Source organism: Hippichthys cyanospilos, chromosome 12, assembly GCF_059441005.1.
Source record: "Hippichthys cyanospilos isolate Australia breed blue-spotted pipefish chromosome 12, RoL_Hcya_1.0, whole genome shotgun sequence".
NCBI classification, from domain to species: Eukaryota; Metazoa; Chordata; class Actinopteri; order Syngnathiformes; family Syngnathidae; genus Hippichthys; species Hippichthys cyanospilos.
Window position 1 is genome coordinate 16,090,001 of NC_142380.1, and position 22,054 is coordinate 16,112,054.

A 22,054-nucleotide genomic window follows, 5' to 3' on the forward strand; every position below is an offset into this window, starting at 1 on the left:
GAGCACCGCCTCTGACTCTGCTCCACTATCTCTACTGATGTTGATGGCTGCCCTGGTGATTTAGGTATGCATAAGCAGCCCTTTTCTTGAAATTTACGGTACCATGTCCTAATTTGTTTTGTAGTTGGTGCCATCTTTGCAAAATTTGTGAAGACGCTGCACTGTCTTTTGCGCATACTCTAACACGCAAAAGTTAGAGAGTCAGAAAAGTTACGCAAAAGTTAAGAGTCACTTCTTTTGAAGTGACATTTCTTAACCTGAAAAGATACAACTGCCAAACGTTACACAGAAAAATATGAAATGTTTCTACACAGGATGTGAAAATTTAAGGTCATTCCAATGAAAATTGTAAAAATTATTGGCCTATGGAATCAGGTCAAACATTTTGGAACACCCTGTACTTATTGTTTTGAGCCTTGAATGACCAAGTATCCATTTTCTAAAACACTCTTAAGCCTGAATTTTTGCTGAATTTTTGGAAACACTGACCAGGTTACAAGCCATTTGTGGGGCGCATATCGATGTAGAAGCATTCATACATACATTCACACTTATGCATATTTACTGTCTTTAATTATTTGATTTTAGAATTTAGGAGGAAGCCAGGAAACATGCACAAAGTTGGGCCTGAGATGAGCTCTTGGAATGTGAGGTTGATGTGCTAAAAACCCATACAACACGGTGCCAGCCAGGATTATCTCACTCCCATTGTTTCTGAGAGCATTAGTTTTGCAATCTGCTCATATTGGCGATCACACAATGTTTTCCTTTAATATGGTGACTTTCTATCAGCAAAACTAGACGAATAATTTTCAACAACCCAATGACAGGAAAGAGCATCAAAACATGGGAAGGTAGCAGGCTGGAGAGAATAAAAAAGAAAAACCATACAGAGGCGAGGAATAATAAAAATGAAGTCATCATGGCCAGAGGTGAGCAGCCAAGCATTTGTGAGGAACAGACAAGAGTTCTAGAAGGGCTGAGGTGCACTGTAGCGTTGCAGATTCAAACGTAACCTGCAACCTTTGAGGCCATCCTCCTTCTGTCATACTTGACTGGACGCTAAAGCAGAAATGTGCTGAAAAGGCGAGTAGACAGTGAAAATAGGTCGAGGGTAGAGATGCAGAGAGAGAAGATAGCGAAAGACCGTATAGCTTTAGGAAGGCAGCATGGCGGAGGAGGAAGACACTACGACACAGGGGGCAAGATAGCAAAGTAGATGCTAATGAAAGATGTAAATGTGAAGTAAATCAATTGAAGACATGTCAGTACTATGAAAACACCCAGGGAAAAAATGAGTTAGCCCTCTCCTTGTTGGCCTCCTTTCTTCACCTTTCCACTCGCATCCCTCTTTACCGCTCATAGCTCGGATTTCTTTTTTTTTTTTTTTTCTAGTGCAGCCCTAGGCTGTTACTGTCTCATGCCGTCAGCCAGCCATGCGTCTGCATAACTGCGTGTGTGTCTGTGTATGTGCGTGTTTCAAGTCCTCATGACAAGTCTTTCATCAGCGTGTAAAGCTGGCTGATGCAGCCGTTACGCCAGCTCCGTGCTGCATCAGGATTACAAGGTGCATATGATGCCTATGTCCTCCCACTCATGGTCTAATACAGGCTGGCACATAGCGCCCTTGTCTCTGTGTGTGTTTTGTTGTAAGACTCTTTGAGGCGATATATGCAGTTTCTTATTGTCGGACTGAAAGCACGGAAACCCCACTCCTTTGTTGATTGATCAGGATTTTCTCATGCCAGTGTGTGTTGCTCATCATGTTTTTTCAACTCAAGCATTCCGGCTAAATAGCTTGTCATTAGATTCATGTGTCGATGCTTGGCTAATTTTCACATTTTTCAAAGTCTGAATGATGCCTGAAACATTCCGTTTGTAGGACAAAATGATGTATTAACCGCCGGCCAATTCGTCCCACTCCACCAGGAGGATCCCCAGGCGTTCCCGGGCCATCCGGGAGACATAGCGTCTCCAGGGTATCCTGGGTCATACACAGGGCCTCCCTCCAGCGGGACATGCCCGGAACACCTCATCAGGGAGGCGTCCGGGAGGCATCCATTTGTAACCAAAGTTTTGAATCAAGTCCAACGGCTTTCCAATCACATCAATTATCTGCACCCTAATCATCAAGCTTCATCATGCTCATACTGATATCCGTGTCAAATTGTCCGTTACTGTCAGAAAGTGAAATCTTCCTTTAATGCAAAAACCTCATATTAGCTGAGAAATATTAGTAAACGAGTCGACTATTCGCTTGTTTCCTAGGAGTGATGCCAGTACCTGAAGTGTTGTCTGACACTGCCAGCGCTGCCGCCATGTTAAGTCCTGTCCTCAATGCCTCCAACGGAGATGGATCAGAGTCAGAAACCACCTCTGCCATCCTGGCCTCTGTCAAGGAACAGGTAAAATCTGTACTGTGTGTTAAAAAAGTGACAGATTTGGCAGACATCCTTTTGACTTACGGCCACGGAGTCTTTTCTATTTTTTTTTTTCTTTTCTAATTTAAAATGCCATGGTTATTTACTTTCACAACTTTTGCAGCAATTACTGCATCAATCAGCTTGGAATCGAACCGCTTAGTTCAACCTACATCATCTTTATTTGAACGTGTGACAAAATGCTTTCCATAGGTGTATGCCTATAACTTTGTGTAAGCAGTTTGGATCAAATCTTTGTTTTTTTTGTTCCAGAATTCTGTCTAAGCAGCTTGTTTAAGCCAGTTTGATGAGTTTGGTATGTTAAAACGTGTTTACAACGTGTCAGCTTTACTCACACAAAAAATTGTAAATGGATGGAATAATGTTCCTGTGTTATTGAATGAAATCTGGACATTTTTCACTAGTTGCCCAAAACTAGGAGATCTACTGAACTACGGATGACCAATACTGCACCAGTTTTCATCATAATCCACCCAACAGATATTTCAGTCTGGGCTCAAATGTTGGACAGATGGGCTGCACCACTAATCACCAACATTGCCACCCAAAAATCATATTACACTTGTATTTAAATGTACGTCAAATCAGCTTACACTCTTGTAATACCAATCATAAACTAAAGAAATCAAACTGTGATGGATTATAATTTCAATGTACAGTAAATTACAAACATTCAAAATTAAAAATCAAGTACATTTTATAAATTCAAGTTCTTGAATAATATTTATATGCAGTTATTATTTTATTAATAATAATATGCATAACATACCCCCAATAATACCCCCCAATCGCATCTTCCCCAAAACACAAGCCCTGAAACTGCATCAGCAAAAAAAGTAAAATAATAAATTTACACAAGAGTCAAGTTTCTTACTCAAGCTACTTACTACATTTCTCTAATTCCATTTTTTTAATGTAAAAAAAGTAAAATTGTAAAATTGTAAAATGTAAAATTGTCATAAAACAAATGGCTGTCGGCTTCCATGTAAATATGCTGGAGACGCTTGCCCAGAAAGAGACAACAACATCATATCATATGTCAATAGTGTGATGCAAAACAAAAGAAATCCAGCAAATAACACAGGGATGTAAATGCAATGCCAAAAGTACAGTTTTATTCTGAAGTTGTCCTACTCCTTGCAACTCTGTTTTATTTATTTATTTTTTCCTGTCACATAACCTCTTTAGCAACATTGACAAACCACTATTAAAAAACTAAATCAGATTCAACTGCTGATTTAGAAGGCTTGGAATGAGTTTGTCAATTACGTTGGCATTCTATGATATGGCACAAGTCACCGACATTTCTGCTTGTTGCCAACTACATGGCGCATTGAAATACAGTTGGACATTTCAAACTTAGACATAAAATAGGTCTCTCTATGAATTAAAGGGATAGTGTATGAGATTAAGAGAGTTTTTCATTACGGACAACAGGAAGTGCTGCAGGTGCTTCATTTACCATTGTCCGTAGCTATAACAAACATGGCTGCCTCCGGTGAAGTGCCGCACCCCATGTAATATACAGTGGACCCCCGTGTTACAGCGTCCTTGGCTTTCGTTTTTTCCATGTCGTGACATGGAATACTGAGTTTTTTCGCCCCTTTTTTACAGTTTTTTCCTAGCTTTGCGACAAAAAAAACTGTCATGACCCTTGGGGGTTGGCTGTATTTCTGTTGTTTTGTTTCCATTTGCAGGCGTTTTTAGGTAATTGCACTCATTTTCTGTTGCAGGATAACTGCCTCCATGCAGTGCATTACTATAATGCTGGTTTGGATAGGTTTGGATTCACCACACGGTGAATTCGCCTTACGAACCCAACCGTGGAACGGATTAATCTCGTAGGCAGCCCATCATTCTTCATGAATAATATTATCTCATCTAAATTACCGGTACTTCAATATCTTACTTAATAACAATAAACAATGCATCTGGTCACTTTAGTTTACGATACCTAAGCATCCTTAGCAATAACAAGATTTCCGTGTTCCATTCTAGTGGCTGGTATGACAATGAAATTAAATAAAGAATATTGTAGCAGGCATAGACCACACACTGTTTTTGTGAGAAAAGGCACTTTTCAACCTTTAATGAATGTAAAAAAAATGACACTTTAATGTTGCCATTTGTTATTCTTTTTTGCAAAGCAGACTGCATGATAATATTTAGCACATCTAAAGGTTGAAGCAGAATTCCTTTCCTATCAAATCAATCTGAATCTGGAATCATTTTGAATATAAAAAAAAAAATGTGATTACGAATCAAATCAACGACTCAAAAATGAGCTTTGCTTCAAGCTTCCCCTTTCAGGTGTTGTAAGAATGAAGTTGCTTCACTTTTCCTCCATTAACAACCTGGCAATATCCATCACTCTTCCAGGAGACACGCTTTTATACTTACTTGCTTTCGCTGCAGTCGGCTAAGCATGTACATTAGTTACAGCTTGTTTTTTTTTTTTTCCAAGGGAACTTACTCAAGTGCCCTCCATTCTGAACTTTTATGCCATGTTTTGAAAGCTAATACATCCCACACCTGTAAGCTCTTCAACACTAAATAACTTGGCTTTCATACTCTACCAATTAATAGAACCTGCTGAAATTGTTTTAAGGCACATTTAAATGTACCTCATGTTCAAGCCAGTTCCTGCACATTTAGAGATACTGGATGTTGTTTTACTGCGTTTCATTCAATACATGCTGTACGATTGATGAATAATTCAAGACAATATTTTTTTATTTTCTAAGGTGTGTCTTGCTGTCATTTCTCACTTTCACAACAAGCCTATCGGTAATGAATGTAGCACTGTGTGGCACTGTGTAGTGTGGCAGCCTTGAAAGAGTTGCCTTACAACAATAGGTGCCATTTTGATCTATTGTCTTGATCTGACTTAATCTGACTGCAGATTAAGTGAAAACTTCACTGAGTATTGACAGGCTAATATTTGCCTGCTGTTTAGAAATCTTTATTTTGAGTTTTGGGTGTCACGATACAGAATAAAATATCCAATATGTTTAAAAATAATTCCGTCTAACCTTTCTGTGTTGCTAATCTCTTCGGAACACGTTCATGGGTCAATATAAACCATTAAACGTGAACATCCGAAAAAATATGACACAACACAGGATAATACTATGTAGCATGTTTTTTTTTTAAAATCGAAATGAAAAATGGAGGACAGCAGACTAAGTGTAATTAATTTTTGTTTATTTTTTATTTTTCACCAGACAAACATTTTAACCACCTTTCATTTCAAGTTGTCTCAAACACATTAAGACAACAAGAAATCCAAGTTATTAAATCTTTATAATACCAACTGTGAAAGTGAAAGTGGTTACAGTTCATAAAGAATCATCCTGATGATAAAGCTGACTGAAAAATTTCAAACATATGCAAAGCTGCCATCCGGGTAAAAAAAAAAAAAAGTGCCTACTTAGGAGAATGGAAATTATAAAATACTTTGTTTTTGATTGGTTTCTTTTTTATTTTTTTTGGGGGGGGGCGGGTGTTACAGGTGTCTCTATGGATCGGTAATCTTTGACTTATAATGTTTGCAACTAATTGCGAAATGTTTTTAGCTCCTTGCCATGGCTTTGGTTCTTCAGGTGTTTGTTATGAGTAATTAAAATTTGTTTTGCACAGGGCTAATTCATTAAATTTCCAAGTATAGTGCTCTTCAAAGTTCATCCCATAATTAGATTTTCATAAGAAAATAGTGCAAGCATACGGTGGAGTCAAGTGAAGGATGTGAGGGGGCAATGTAATGTAATGAGAGGCAGGAGTGTCTCGTGTCTACTCTTTCACTGCCTTGTTGATTGCTCAGAAGGTCAATTCATAGTAATTAAACTGAATACAAACCATAATAGAATGTAGAGAATGTGTTTTGAAATGGTTTAGCTGGAAAGGTGTACAGAGGTTTTTTGCATTTTTTTTTACTGACCTAATAGGCTTTGACAGGTTTTTGCTTACCATTTCTCCATGTGCTCGATGTGAACAGACAGAATTTATACTGTTTAATAGCATTTAAGTTGTATGGAATGAATGGAAATTTCTTACGAGCTTTTTTTGCAATTTGTGCATATGATATATATATTGTCTAGATGAACTAAAAATAAATAAACAAATAAATGCAACAAAACATTATCCAGAGAAATAAAAATCAATCAAAATCAGCAGTTGTACAACTTCTTTAAAAAGAGTGTATTGAACTGCAAAGAATTGAACAGAATAAAATGATGCTGTTGTGTCTGATATTGGACACTCACATAATGATATACATGACATAAAATGAGACCCCTCTATTTTGGCTTTGCTACGACTGAAACCATATAAATGTTTCTCATCTCATATTTTTACAAATGCACAACAAATTGATTGATGAACAAGTTTTGAAATCAGAAGACCGTGAAAACAAGTTACTATTGTATTAAGTTATTATAGCAAAAGGGCACTACAAATTCATGAGTAAGTTTCATTTTAGTGAACAGCAAAACCTCAGTATGGATGATCTAAATTCTGTTTCAGTGGACATGCTTTGCTCTATACCAAACACTCAAAACACAACCCAGCACTGCGGGCTTAAGCTAAGAAGTCAAGTAAGTTGCAATATGCCAAGCAGACACTGTAGAGGAAAAGATATATTCATTCATATTTGATGAGTCTTCATCTAATGGAAAATGATGATTATTTCATTTCAGGCAATGAAGAAAGAGAATGAGTCAGTAATATAGCCCTAAACCAGGATTCGAATATTATCACTTTGCTTCTTCAAAATCATAACTATTTCATGAAACGATGTCTCAAGATGACTGAAGTTTAAATGATGGATAGCTTTGGATTTTTAACTTTGTAATCCGGTGCAACACACTTTATTGCACTCGTCGTCTTGCTGCAACCGTTAGTAAAGGTACAATCAAACTATGCTATAGTTCTTTGCACATACTGTAAGTGGGAGCTTATGCCATATGGTGGTCCGCACGGTGGTCCGTGCGTTTCAAACACACAATACCCCTCATAATACCATCATTTATGACACCACACCTGGGAGAATCATATACAGAAGCAAACATACTGTACGTATTACCGAGAGTTGCATCACCTTAATCATGTACATCACAGGCTATTTTCCAGAGCATTGAAACATCAATAAACTTGCATCAGCAATTAAAACTTATCACTCACTACACATGATACTTAATATCCATTAATTGAATATGATCGAAATAATATTACAAAAACATATTATAAATGAAAAATTAAATAAAATGCTTGCATTCAACAAAATGGCTATCCAACAAAAACACTTATTTCAAAACAAAATCCATTTTTCTTTCTTTCTTTAAGAAGACTTCAATCACTTGGTTGATGTTTTCCATTGTATATATTGTATATTCCAGTGGTGAGATGTCAGAGCCAGCAAGGCCTTCACTGCTGGCCTAATATAACCTGACATTATCACATCTATAACAAACTATAATAATTATAATATCTACAATAAAAGTTATTTTGGTTTTAAATTAATTTTTACTGTATATATATATATATATATATATATATATATATATATATATATATATATATATATATATATATATATATATATATATGTGTGTGTGTGTGTGTGTGTGTGTGTGTGTGTGTGTGTGTGTGTGTGTGTGTGTGTGTGCCTGTTCACTTACAGTGCACGGACATTCACACTGATTCTGACTGAAAGACGCAGACAGATTTCATCCAGCCTGGCAACACAAGTTAGCTGATTTGGATATTGGATACTGACTGGAACTCAAATCTAAAATTGCAACATTGAAATGAGCGTAACCAGAGAATGAGAACAATTAGAGAAGGCCTTGCTGGCCCTGTGGGCCCACCAGTGTGAAATACAACTATATTGTGCATATGATATGGCAGCAATTGCTATGCTAATTTGAATCCAGTTTCAGATGACTGTTGAGGATGTCCTCATTTCGTAATGGCTTACCGCCATGCGTAAAACCTGTTCTAGCATTGTTGCACAAGCGGGGAGGGGTTCTGAGGGGTGATAAAGAAAAAGAATTAAAACATTGCTCTGCAACCACAGTCCGCTGAAAACAAGACAAATCTGTCTGGTTGGGATGAACATTTAAGTAGCTCTGGGATCAACAGAACACTAAATCTCCCTGAATCTGTCCTCCCCCTTGCAGCTCTTAAGTTTTGCTCTCCTTCATTCAATGTCGCTCCAATATCACTTCCTGCGCGCTGTCGCGGTCCACCTTCATCCGTTGGCTCCGTTCCCTTTGCCTCAGGGACAACTTTGTCATTGACCCGTGTACAAAACAAGTTTTATCCCAAAACAGTGGCTCGGACAGCATCGATCATAACTACATACACATTAAGTCTTTTTTTTGCCATCAAAGTGCCACTGCTTCTTTACCAAACAACTAAATGCCGTGCAGACACCACAGGGCACATTTTCTTCATTGGAAGAAAAAGAGAGGGAGGGACAGTTGCATCTTAGATGTACATGCACATAACAAGGATCTTTGCTCAGTACAGCCTATCCTTGATGAGCCATCCATTTATTGTATTTGACTAATTGCTTTAATGGAGGCTGGGCTGGTGGCTGCGACACTCAGTCTGTGTTCCTTCCGTAATAAGATCGGTCTGCAGCACCATAATAAGTAACGCAGACAGTTGACAAGCTCTTGATTGTTGAACCTGTTCATTAACGCATTCTAATTGTGTCGCTGCTTTACTTACTCATTGCTCAATTGCTTACCAAGCTGCGCTCACCATGACATACGCACACCAAAGGACCTACAGTCTTACTGTTTTGCGTGGCACAAAGAGCATCCCGTAAAACTTCTTCAATGCAGTCAGTAGAAATTCACGCAGGCACATTAAAAATATTATTATTCATCATTATAATAATAACAATCATAGACCTTTATGCAAGCTGACCGAGGCCATGACGGCCAGTCGGAAATGCTGACAGTAGATTACTGAAGGATTGACGACGCCCACCTCAGCTGTAGTCAGTATGGGTAGATTTAAAACTTCATCCAGCTGCCTAGTAATATAATGACTCACGCATAAAAGGATTCAAATGGTGGAGGGGCATAAAACACTTATGACAAAAGGTTTACTTTGTTGTTTAATTATTCCATGCTTGACGAGTAGGCATAAAACTATTTCAATATGAATTGCTTTATTTGCTAATTTGCTTAAACATTGCAATTTCCTATCTTCTATTAAATAGAAGGCATGTTTATGAATACAGAGAATTAGGCACATGCAGTGTTGGGCAAGTTACTTCAAAACTGTAATGCATTATTTATTCCTTATTACTGTCATTTCAAAGTCATTAGTTACATTACATTATAACAGTATTTGAATTCTAATTCATTGCACTACCATTGCATTACTTTTACATTACTCTTACAAAAAATACTTGGAAATATGGATTTGTCATTCTAAATGTAGCTCTTTACATATCCAGTCGAATTACCTTAAACTAAACTTACGTGCTCAAAATAAGTATTACTGCTCCCTTAGACTTGTAAATGATGTCCAGATTGCTGTCAATGTCAAATAAAATATACAAATTAAACGGGCTAAACAAAGATCTCTGCACACAAACAATACACCAGCGCCATGTCAAAGCAAATGCACTGCATTCTTGTTATCATCTGCTTCAATTAATATTATAAATTTAAAGGGTTTAGGAACGCTTTTGGGCTATATATTAAAATACATTTTAATGTGTGTTACTGTCATTTGTGCTGCGTAAAATATAGCTAGATTTTGTTTGTAATACCTTACAGTACCACGTTACAGCAAAAACACAGAGCAATACAATATTTACATCACTTTTGTAGTGCCTAACTTCCAACACTGGGCACATAGCAGTACAATCAATCAAGTGTTTTGAAATTACCGTACAATCAATATAATAATAAACCTGAACCACATAGTTTGATGGGAAATTGGCAGATACAATACATGTGGTCTGTCCCTGTATTCGAACAGTCAAATAAGATGGGCGTCTACAAATTTGAGTCCAGGTTGGCCCACACTTTGCATGTGCCTTGTGTATTAGCTCGCTGGTCACGACTGGATTATTTGGTGTGGCAGCACACGTCACATAAACAAATACAAAAAGAAGCCAGTATTTTAGTCTGACTCAGTAGGAGGTGCGGCTAGCTTCTCAGGAGCAACTGACCCCCGTTGGGAAGGCAATGGGTTCTAATTACCAGGCTTACTGCATCATGGTAAGGGATGTTTTTGCCTAGCTGGATTTGACTTGTTTTTCTGTTTTTTTACAGTTTTCTTATGATGTACTATTTTGGGGCATACCAACGTGCATCTTTGTATTTACTTTCTGGAGAGTGTGACCATTTTGAACTAGCTGGGTACATTGTAGAAATTCTGAATTACTTAGACATTGTAACTTATTGCCCAAAGCACACCAAGAAAGAGTCATAACACTACATTAGCTAAATATCTTGCTTTGTGAAACATAATCTAATTTGGTGGGAAAATCCATTACATTTAATGATGTGTCCAAGATGAGATGTCTTAGCTTTGCCTTTATGACGGAGAAGTAGTTGCAATTGAATGCAATAGTTGCAATCCTAAAAAAATATATATCTTAATTTGAAGAACATTGTTACTCCATTGAATTTGGAATAATGTTTTTTTTTATGAAACACTTGAAAATTATGTTACTTAGGGGAATTATTAAAAATGTACCACTATAATTTCCACCTAAATGCTGAAAGTGGCAGTCTGTAAAAATGAAGGACATGTATGAGAATTGTTTACTTGGTGTATGCGTCCACTGACCAGTCAAAACAACACAGTTGTGTCACAGTGTTGTTGCATTTCTCTTTCTGCTTGTAACAAGCGGTTGTGCAAAGCAACTGTGCTAATGGCCTGCCATGAATATTGGAAACATTTTCAGGTCATTGTGAATTAAGGATCGTATTAACAGCATTGGCTTCTATAGGGATTGTTTTCAAAGCATTGCTGACTCAATACAGGACTTGACTAAAATGGAATGAAAAAGCATTTTAGTTTTCACTTCACCACTAAACTTTGAATGTTATGAAAGGGTGACTGTAATACACTTTCTTTTTATATGCAGATGACAATGCTGTGGTGGAATATCAACCGATCTGTGACTGTTGCATCTGTGTAAATATGGAAGAAATGTTTTTTAAACAGCACGGAACAATACACATAGATGAAACCTTCTGAAACAAACTTTAATTCTCTTTTTTTCTTAAATGTTGAAAAAAAGTCAAACTTTTTGGATTCCTTTATGGATGGGTGTGCAGGAGAATGCTCAAACCCATCAACAAAAGATGTGAAATACAAATACCCCAAATAACAAATTTGACGGATAACAGAAGGCATTCAGAAAATCAGAACCTCCTAACACAATTGCGTATGGGATGCATAAGTGGCAAAATGACTGTCATATTATGAAAACACATGAAGACAACATGGATTTGCATTAGTTAATTATCTAATGATCCTAATAAGTATTCAATTCAAAAAATGCAAATGAGAGATGTTGATGCGTACAGCCTTTGTATAAGCATTCAGCCAACATCATAGTTTCACTATCATCAATTAAAAATATGTTCAAAGCACAAAAGACCGACCTCCTTCCATAATTTGATGGGCAATCTAACACTTTGTGAAAAAAAACCTTCAGGGAAGTATTTCTGTGTGTTTTTTTGGACTGTTGGAGAAACATTTTACAGAGTATAGATCAAAGCTGACAAAGTCGTTTTAGCTCCGGAGCTGCATGGAGGAATATCCATCTTTAAATGGACTGGACAGGTCAAGTTTTAAAAACAGTGCCAATTATATGTAGATTTTTGCTTGACGTGCTGACCTGGTCCCAATTTCTTGTGAACAGCGGGATCAACTATAACTATCATACTGAAAAGTACTGGTATTTTAAATATTTGAAAATGTAATACATAACTATCTGTTTGGTCCCCTATGTATCACAATATAGCATTTTTCCTTAAGTTTCAAGGAATTAATGGAATTTTTTAAAGATTTTTTTCATTTGTTTGTATCATACATTTTTTGTGTAGAACACATAATAGAATGAACTAAAAATAAATAACCAAATAAATACAATAATACACTATTCAGAGGAAGGAACATGCCCCAATCAAAATATGTGGTTGTACAACTTCTTTGTAAGGAGTGCGGTCAACTGCAAAAAATTGCATAGAATAAAATGGTGCCGTAGTGTCTCATTTTGGACACTGGATGGCACACACATAATGATATACACAACAGAAGATGTTAAAAAAAACTCACGAAGAAAAAAAGTCAAGACATCATGTCAAACACATTATGTGGTAATTGCTGAGCTGTAAATGAAGTAAATTAAAAAAAAATACAAGTTGGACTGTTTATAATACATCACCAAGCAAAGCCTAATGCCTGGTAATGACCCAGGCTGTGACCCCCACCCATTGTGACGCTCTTGTGAAGGATTTTACCTGCGCTGAGCAGTAGCACGACAAAGATAGATCCTAATATGAATGTTCCACTTTCTGTCACTGAAGTGATCAACAAGCTATATGCAACTGCAAATAGCACAAGCGTGGCAACTGGTCAATTGCACTTGTAAGTTGCAGTGCTGATCTTGGCATTGCCTGTAAAAGTGAGAATATTTGTTTCTTGTAACATTCATGTTGTCAGGCACGAGGAAGCCTGCGAATGAGAGTCAGTTGTTATTGGGCACGAGCATGAGTTGCTGCTGACAGCAGCTCAGGACCACATGCTTGTTACCGTTTTTTTTTCTTCTATTTTTCTTTCAAGAAAAGAAGCGATCGGACAGAAAGTGAAAGTCATTTAGAACAGTGCTGTCCTTCCTTATGTGCTAAAGGAAACCGCGATTGCCAGTGCGAATAATTGTCCATCTCTATTGCAATTGGCTAGTAATAAGTTCAGGGTGTACCCCACCTACTACCGCAAACCTCATGAGAATAAGCAGCGAAGAAAAAGGGTGGATGGATAGAGGTTAGGAGGGCTGACATTCGAAGAGGCCTCGCCTTTCTTTTACATGTTGCTCAGTTTCCATCTTGCCTCACCTTCTTGCTCAAGCCCCACCTCACTTTTCGGTGGAGGAGGGCTGTATATATGATGAGAGAGAGATGGAGAGAGAGAAAGCGAGAGAGAGAGAGAGAGAGAGAGAGAGAGAGAGAGACAGAGAGAGAGAGAGAGAGAGAGGGAGAGAGAAGGGGGGTGGCCTGGTGAGTAGTGGGCTTTTTTGCAGGGTGTACCAGTGGGAGGGCCCATTGTGATGCAATGTTGCATGAATAATGCCGCTGGGCTACTAAATGCTCCGTTGCCATGGGGACCTTTGTGCCTCACTGAACACTGTGTGTGTATGCGTGTGTGCGTGTGTGTGTGTGCGTGTCCATAGCCCCCATGGAGGGAGCGATAAAGAGACATGGAGAATGCGGAGAAGGCTCAAGTGACACTTGTAGTCTGTCTCCCCCTCTGTCTATCTCTTTTGGCCTTTTCTCTCTTTCTTCCTGGCTGTGTCTCGACCCGACACAGATGGATGTATGGAGGTAGTGGAGGAAATGTTTTTGGCCAGAGGGGAGCAAAGAGAAAAGCGGGACTGGTCTGCTCTATGAAGCATGGTCCATGTGAAGGTATGTTGACTCACTGGCTGGGCTTCTGCCTCCTGGCTTTAGTTTCAAACTGTTCTTCTCTTATTTTCCCTTGAAATTTTCATGGTGTTCCTCAGCCTGCAGTAACAGGTGTCTGCATGTTAAGGCCTTCCTTTGGAGGCAGCAGAGACTGAGAGGCAGGGGGGGAAATGAGGAATGGAGGGAGCAGTGCCTTTTGTTTGGGCTTTTCAAAAAAAAAAAAAAACTCTTCCAACAGAATTGTCGCCATCCATGCAGTTAGTCATCTCAGCTTAACCTTTCAGTCGCCTGGTACTTTTGCTGTCGACAAAAACAGAAGGACTTTCATCTTTTCATTCATCAGCTGTGGTTTCGCTTTACTCAAGTAGGTGCTTTTTAATGTTCTAAGCAACAATTAATGTGGATGCTAATATTAGTGTCAGATCACAGAGGAGGAAGCAAGCTGTTTTCTTTCATCCATTTGTTTATAAGATGCAATTAGGTTGCATGCGGGTGGATTGTGAGTTTTAACTACATATGATGGAATGTCTTCAAACTTTCTCACAGCATTGGTGCCGTTTTGAAGTTGATTTTGGCACCTGCTTTAATGCTTATTCATGCAATAGTTGCATGACATTGATATCCTAAATAGTGTCATTTTCATTTTCTGAACACAACTTGGACGGTATCTGTTAAGTAGATGCTTTGCAGTATGATTTCCTTTTCCAGTGTTGTGTAAACATGTTCATGTATCATCATTTTAAAGCTATCAAGAGGGAAGAGGCCACATGTCGCCCTTCCTGGTAAGCAGTGCGTATGCCCATTCATGTGTGTGGTCTATGTAGCGTGTTAACATCAAGTCTGCTTTACAGTAATCACATTTTCCTCTTTACAACTGCGCAGCATAACAGACATGGTATCTGCAGCAAAACATCATCTTGTGTTCCTCAAGGGCAACTTCATGCAACATTAACATTATTAAAACCCCTTCTCCTCTTTTTACTGTGTTTATATATGAATGCTAACGCTGCCTTAAATGTGTATGTATGCACATGTGTGTGCACTTGCTACTAAAAATAAGACTCGCGATTGCAGAGAAAGTGGGCCATGAATGAGTTACATTATAGACTCCAGCATTTTTGTAGAATCATATTCTATCAATATGGAAGAGAGAATAGAGCTGCCTCAGGTGCCTTTCTCCCAAAGGGTTAATAATTCATCATTATCCCGTTAACCAATATTCTCAGACGGAGCAAAAAAATATATGTGTTCATTGTGTGTTTTGTTTTTTTTAGCCACACAATATATGCATTCATATTACTATATTAGTCATATTACTATATATTTGTAGTTCTATACAAGTAAATATTGTACAGGCTTGAAACTTTTTAGATTTTTTTTTTTTAAACCAAAAGATTTGTATTCATAAAGCAGGAGTTCTCAAAGTTTTGGAGTCAAGAAAAGCACATTTTCTAAGGACCCTCATTGCAAATGTTCATGGAAACAAAACAAAAACAAACAAATAAAAAAATCCTTTAAGACAAGCATCAGTACAGTTTTAATTCAGCAACATATTCAATTTTACAACAAGAAATTTTATTTACATTTTATTTTTGAATTTTAACATTCTTTAGTCTCTCACTGTCTGGTAAGGAGGAAAACAACAGTTGAGTTTAAACTTTAGAGAAAATGAAAGTTGTTTGAGAAACAAGTACATTTGTTACTTTTTCAGCCATATCAAAGTTTAGAAAATAAAAATTACAAATGGCACGCTTCTCATTACAAACCGGGTCAAGTTCCCCCCCAAAAAGGTTGGTGCCAATTATTTAGTCAAAAACAGCAATGTAAAACAAAATTGCGCTTTAGCTTTGCTGGCTTCCACGCCTCGTTAGCAAGCAATTGTAGACATGAACCACATTTTGACAAATTTAAAAATTAAAACCTTTTTGAAAAATACATGATATTGGTTGAATTGATTGCGTTATCAAAGAGTCGTCAATACTTTCATAATTTAATATAGAATAAAATGAGCACAAATATATATATATATATATATATATATATATATATATATATATATATATATATATATATATATATATATATATAGTTGCGATCAGATCATGAGTTGGAAGGCCTAGAAGGCCTCATGTTGAATGTTGAATATATATATATATATATATATATATATATATATATATATATATACAGTCGAACCTCTATATAGTGAACCTCTACAAAGTGAATCTCTCTTCATAGTGAACGAATCTTTACGGTCCCTTGCAAAACAGCTATATTTGACGTGTATGTAAAACCTCCTCATAGTGAAACTCCACATAGTGAATAATCTCTTCATAGTGATGCTATTAGTCAGTCCCTTGACAGCATCTACCTCTATATTGTGAATATCTGAACTTATCGAAAATTGTGAAGTTGTAAAATTGGGCGCACTGTCGGGATTTCCTCCCTGCCTAGCCGCTCTCGCGCGCCGCGACTTTCTCTTGCATTTTCACTTCGTCCGCCGTCCACTGCGCACGCGTTTCTCCGCTGGTCATCCCTCCGAAAATTCTAAGATGTCGGAATCTGCCGTGAAAAGTATGGATGCTAGATCTATAAGTCGGAAGCGAAAGCCTTTGTCGTTGGAGGAGAAGTGCGACATAATTCGGAAGTGTGCGAGTGGAGGCATACCGTGCAACCTCGTATTGACAGTTACTTTCTCCGCGCTGATGACATGCACTGATCATGTTTTATTATGATCATATACTGTATTCATTAACTATTGTTGAATAATAATAAAGAGTTTTGTTCAATGTAAAATGTTTTTACATTAGTTTTACCGCATTAGATTTTAGTGTTTAAACAACTTAAGTTGTTTAATGTACATTTATTTACATATTTATTTTTAAAAAAAACGTATATAAAATTATTTACATATTTATTAAAAAATTATTCACATATTTCATCAATGAATTCTGAACATTTTAGGAAAACCTCTATAAAGTGAATCTCTCTTCATAGTGAACTTCTCTCCTCGGACCCTTGAAGTTCACTATGTAGAGGTTCGACTGTATATATATATATATATATATATAGAGAGAGAGAGAGAGAGAGAGCGAGAGATGTACACAAATTGCACAAATTAAACCAATCACATAACTGAATTACAGACAATATTCCATCCATCCATCCATTTTCTAGAGCCACTTATCCTCACCAGGGTTGCAGGCTTGCTGGGGCCTATCCTGGCTGGCTTTGGCCAGTAGGTGGGGCACAACTTGAACTTGTTGCCAGCCAATTGCAGATGTGGTGTATTTTGAGCGTAGTTTGTCACGCAATGAATGATAGGTAACCCGGGGTCTGGGTTGTGTTGCACCGCTTTTTGTTACAACTACATGCTATACTAATAAATAGTTAACATTATGTTGTAGTCCGGCGTATCATTGTTATATTAAGTAGCAAAGAAGACTGAAAGAAATAACAGCAGCAAAATGAAATTCATTTCAGTATCAATTGTTAATTAGATGCAAACGAGTATGATTATCAATGCAAAACATTTGCATATGCTAACATTTACCAAAGGAAAAGCAAAAGGCAACACTATATAACATGCTGAAGACAAAAACTAGCAATAGCTATAGCATGTTATCTATAGTCAGAAGTTGGAGTAACAAACAACTCGTGGGCCAGATCTCACAGAGAGAAGGAACAACTCGTGTGCACCGACAGCAACTGCACCACAACTTCTCCACCACAAAATGCACTATCAACAGCGGCCTAAGGTGGCGACAAAAAACAAAGTCTAAGCCAAACAAGGCACAACTCTGTGATTGTTCAAAGATAAACTAAAAATAAAAACACCCAAATTATTTCACAGACCCCCCCTTAATAGGATTATTTTTTTATGTATGGCAGTTTATGATGTGTCTGGGTACATTGGAAATGTTCACAAATGAGTAAATGTGAATTGATGGAGCTTGTGGGTGTGGAACTTTTTGAACACACTCATATTGAAGGACAACTTATTGGAAAAAACATTACATATAAATTAATCAAAGCCAATGTATTATACACTTGGAAAAGTCCTTTGCTTGGATACCATTAAATTTCATGAGTGCACACACCACTATCATGTGTATTTAAAATGTAAATACAGTAAATACACATCAAAGGGTAAATCTTGTCTCTATTTTTAAATGTCATTGTAAAGATGAGTTCTGTACACATTACATGATGTAATTATGTGGATTTCCACCAGTAAACCACACTGCAGGCATGGCATGCTCTTTAGCGGATTTTGACAACCAGTTAGTGTTTTGCATAATTTGGTGAAATTGGTTACGTTAAATTGGCCATAACGATTTCAGCATCTGACATTAACATCATAATCAGCTGTTGGCGGGCTGTTGGTTTCAGCCTTAAACACATCATTCTAAGCCAGTAGAATTTGGGTACTAGCAAGAGACAAACTCAGTTTGTAAAAACAAAATATTCTCTTGATTTTGAATGAGGAGCTTGAGAAAGTTTGCCACCTTCACAGTTTTCTCAGACCCACATAATAATGAGAAAAACTGTGGTCCCGAATCTGTTTTTATGTAACTGACCAGTATGTGCTTTATTTTTCTGGACTGTTAACCATTCAAGCTTGGCACAAATGACTTTACTTTATTCTTTTGAAATTGCTGGCTTTATATTGATTGTATGTGTGGAGTTTGCATGTCCTCCCTGTGCCTATGTTGCTTTTCTCCAGGTACTCTGGTTTCCTTACAAAAAGTCCTTAAAACATGCATGGTAGGTACTGTTTGGGCACCCCAAATTGCCCCTTTAGGTTTGTGAGTGTGAATGGTGATTTGTCTCTGTATGCCCTGCGATTGGCTGGCAACCAGTTCAGGATTGATCCCACCTGCTGACCAAAGGCAGCTGTGATAGGCACCTGCAAGCCCCACGTGAGGACAACAAATGGATAGATAGGTTTAACATTTTATATGGCAATTTTATTCATATAGACAGAGACAGCAAATTCAACAACATTCAATAACATGACAAATGCAGGAAAAAAAAAATCAGTGAAGTGTTAAAAAATGTACCCCTCAATAATGCTATGCTATATAATAATGCTATGCTATGACTATGCTCTAAAATGCCTTGGGTGCTTCTTGTTCAAATGATTCAGCCTGCCTTGTTTTTGACGGCATACCTCCCACAACAGCTTCATTTACTCCATGTTGCTCTAGAAATTCTGCCATACATACAATGGGAAGGAATTCGCTCATCAAAATAGCTTAGCCAAGTTATAGCTGGCCATTATCTGCACATTAAGTCATTGTTACAATTACATTCGTTCTACTTTTAATTTTTTTTCTTGGCGCATTATATTTACTTCAAACCAACCTAAGTTAGAAGTTGCAGAAGGCACAAGGACACTTGAAACCATTAGTCAATTACACTGCCATCAAATGGTACAACACAAGTCTCTGCTAGCTGCTAATATTTGTGAGAGACGTATGATGCATTCAATTGCGGTAAGAAATTTCCAACTCAGACAGAAAAAAGAATGCATTTCACATGCATTATCAAAACTAAAATATTGACGAATACATACATAGATGGGAGGATGGATAAGAGTTTTGTCAATTTATCTCATATTATCACAAAAGTGGTTATAATACGGTTACCTCACCAGATGGAAATCTATTTCACAACCATTATAAATGTGTGATGAACGATGGATCCAAATTAAAATTTAGTCCCGGCGTAAATAGAACAAATTTGACACTCCATCTCCTTCTTTCACTCTAGGAGTTGCAGTTTGAACGTCTCACCAGGGAGCTGGAAGCAGAACGACAGATTGTTGCCAGTCAGCTGGAGAGATGCAAGCTTGGCTCTGAAGCTGGAAGCATGACGAGCATCAGGTGTGTGGATAGTGTGTGAATGTGCGTGTGCATGTTTGTGTGTGTTTATAAATGTATGTGTGTGTGCATGCTTGTGTCGTGTATGCCGTTATGTGCGTGTATGTGTGTCACATCAGATCCATCAGATCCTCTTTTATGAACATGCTTGGATATCAGCTATGCTCATGCAGGTGACTGGAATTCCCGTGGGTTATATTAAAGCATCCCTGTTTGATTCATGTCCAGAATTAATCCCTCAAAAAAAAAAAAAAAAAAAACATAGTCATGGGCTTACACTTCCAGCTGTCCAATTCTACCATGCACATATCACAAACTTTGATATGAATTGTTGGCGATGTTCTAATAGAATATCTGTGGCTGACCCTGCCTCTCAAGAATATGATAAATCAATATGCACAACCCATAGTATATAGGCCATTACATGTTTTGAAACCTAACCGTATTATCAATGGTAATTAAATCACCGGGTTTGAATTGGACATCATCTCAGTTGGCAACCTGTTCTCATGTAAGCTACATTTACACACATATTTTATGTTACTGATACGTGAAGTTGCAAGAAAAATATATTTTATGGCTGGGCCAATGGCTTCCAATTCTTAACTAATGTCATAACGTTCATTTGTATACAACTGGTGTTGTGGTTAACTCGTCTGACTTGTGTGCTCAAAGACTGGGTTCATTTCTCACTCAGTGGCAGTGTGAATGTGGGTGTGAAAGTAACATGTTTTTATATGTGCACTGAGAAATAAGGTGGGATAGGCTCCAGATATCTGTTACCATGAACAAGAAATGTGGTTTTGAAAATGTATGTTTTTCTCTGACAGTTAGTTCTTATGCTTTTTGTGATTCTCTAAAAATACCTCATAACAATTTCAATGATGCATAAACCCATTTTCCCCCTCACAATCTTACTGGTTTTACCACAATTAAATAAACTGAAGCTGTTTCATTTCATATAGCTCAGCGGTCCCCAACCTTTTTATCACCACGGACCTGCTGCTGTAGCTGGCTGCTCTAAAAAACACATCATCCTTCTCACTATGTATGTAATACCAACAGTGGCCAAAAGTGGCGCCAAAAAAAAAATACAGTCAGCCCCCTGCTTACGAGCATCCTGATTTGCGAACATTACGCCTTACGAGCGTGGATCAGGGAGAATTTTGTCCTCCGCTTACGAGCAAACCTCTCGTCTTGCGAGCATTCCGTCAAACCAGCCATTGAGTATGTAGAAATGTTCTCGCCTAACTGCGTCAATATAATCAACAGTTGCGTCATCTACAATCATTAATAGATACTTATGGCGGTGACGTGAACGCTATTGGTCTTAGAATCTCACACTGACTGTCTCACTCACGGTGTCTAAATATATTACCATTTAAGTGTAGTGTTTGTACAGCTAAAGGGAAAAACAGCTGACATGAAATTAAATGTGCCGATTGCAGGACAAAGAATTGTCATTGGTTTAAATGTGTGTTTTTTTTTTAATTAATTGTCAATACATTCCAACCGTTTTAAAAAAAGTGCGAATAATTATCAGTCAGTCAAGGAGACGATTAAGGTCACCCGGTCTCACTCACGGAGATGCTATTGGCCGGCGTCACACGTCAATCACAGAAATGCCGATATGCTATTGGCCGAACGCCTTTATCTAGCTTGATGGGACAGGATGGAAGGAAGTAGACAAAATGAGTGAAAAACGGAATGTTTTGAAGACTTTGCAAACTTTATCTGTTAGACATAGCTTCTAAAATTACTAGCAGCGGTAAAGGAAGAAATAAGAGGATGATGTTTTAGTATCTCCGTGATTTGCACCATGACTGAAAGAGTTACTGTAACACTGTAAGACCAATAGCCTATATGCGTTGCCGTATTAACTCAAGAGGTTAATCTCTGCACCCTATTACGGGTGATGATACAGCGCCATATAATGGTTGCTAGACAAGATTGCATGTCAGGTTAGTCGGCGATCACCCGATATGCATTGGGACAGCGTCATTGTTGCAATTTTGTGAGTTGTAACCAAAGGTGAACTGACGCTCGAACAAGCCATAAGTGTGCT

General features: G+C 37.7%; 1 protein-coding gene across 6 annotated transcripts in view; it reads left to right on the forward strand.

Moving 5' to 3' along the window:
- The window catches only part of ctnnd2b (catenin (cadherin-associated protein), delta 2b), a 157,080-nt gene that overhangs the window by 33,863 nt on the left and 101,163 nt on the right, over positions 1–22,054 (forward strand). For all 6 annotated transcript variants that reach the window (XM_088429149.1, XM_088429151.1, XM_088429153.1 and 3 more), the window contains exons 2-3: positions 2,269–2,405; positions 19,880–19,992. In XM_088429149.1, coding sequence (XP_088285275.1) covers positions 2,274–2,405; positions 19,880–19,992 — 245 coding nt within the window. In that variant the 5' untranslated portion in view covers positions 2,269–2,273. The remainder of the gene's footprint in view (positions 1–2,268; positions 2,406–19,879; positions 19,993–22,054) is intronic.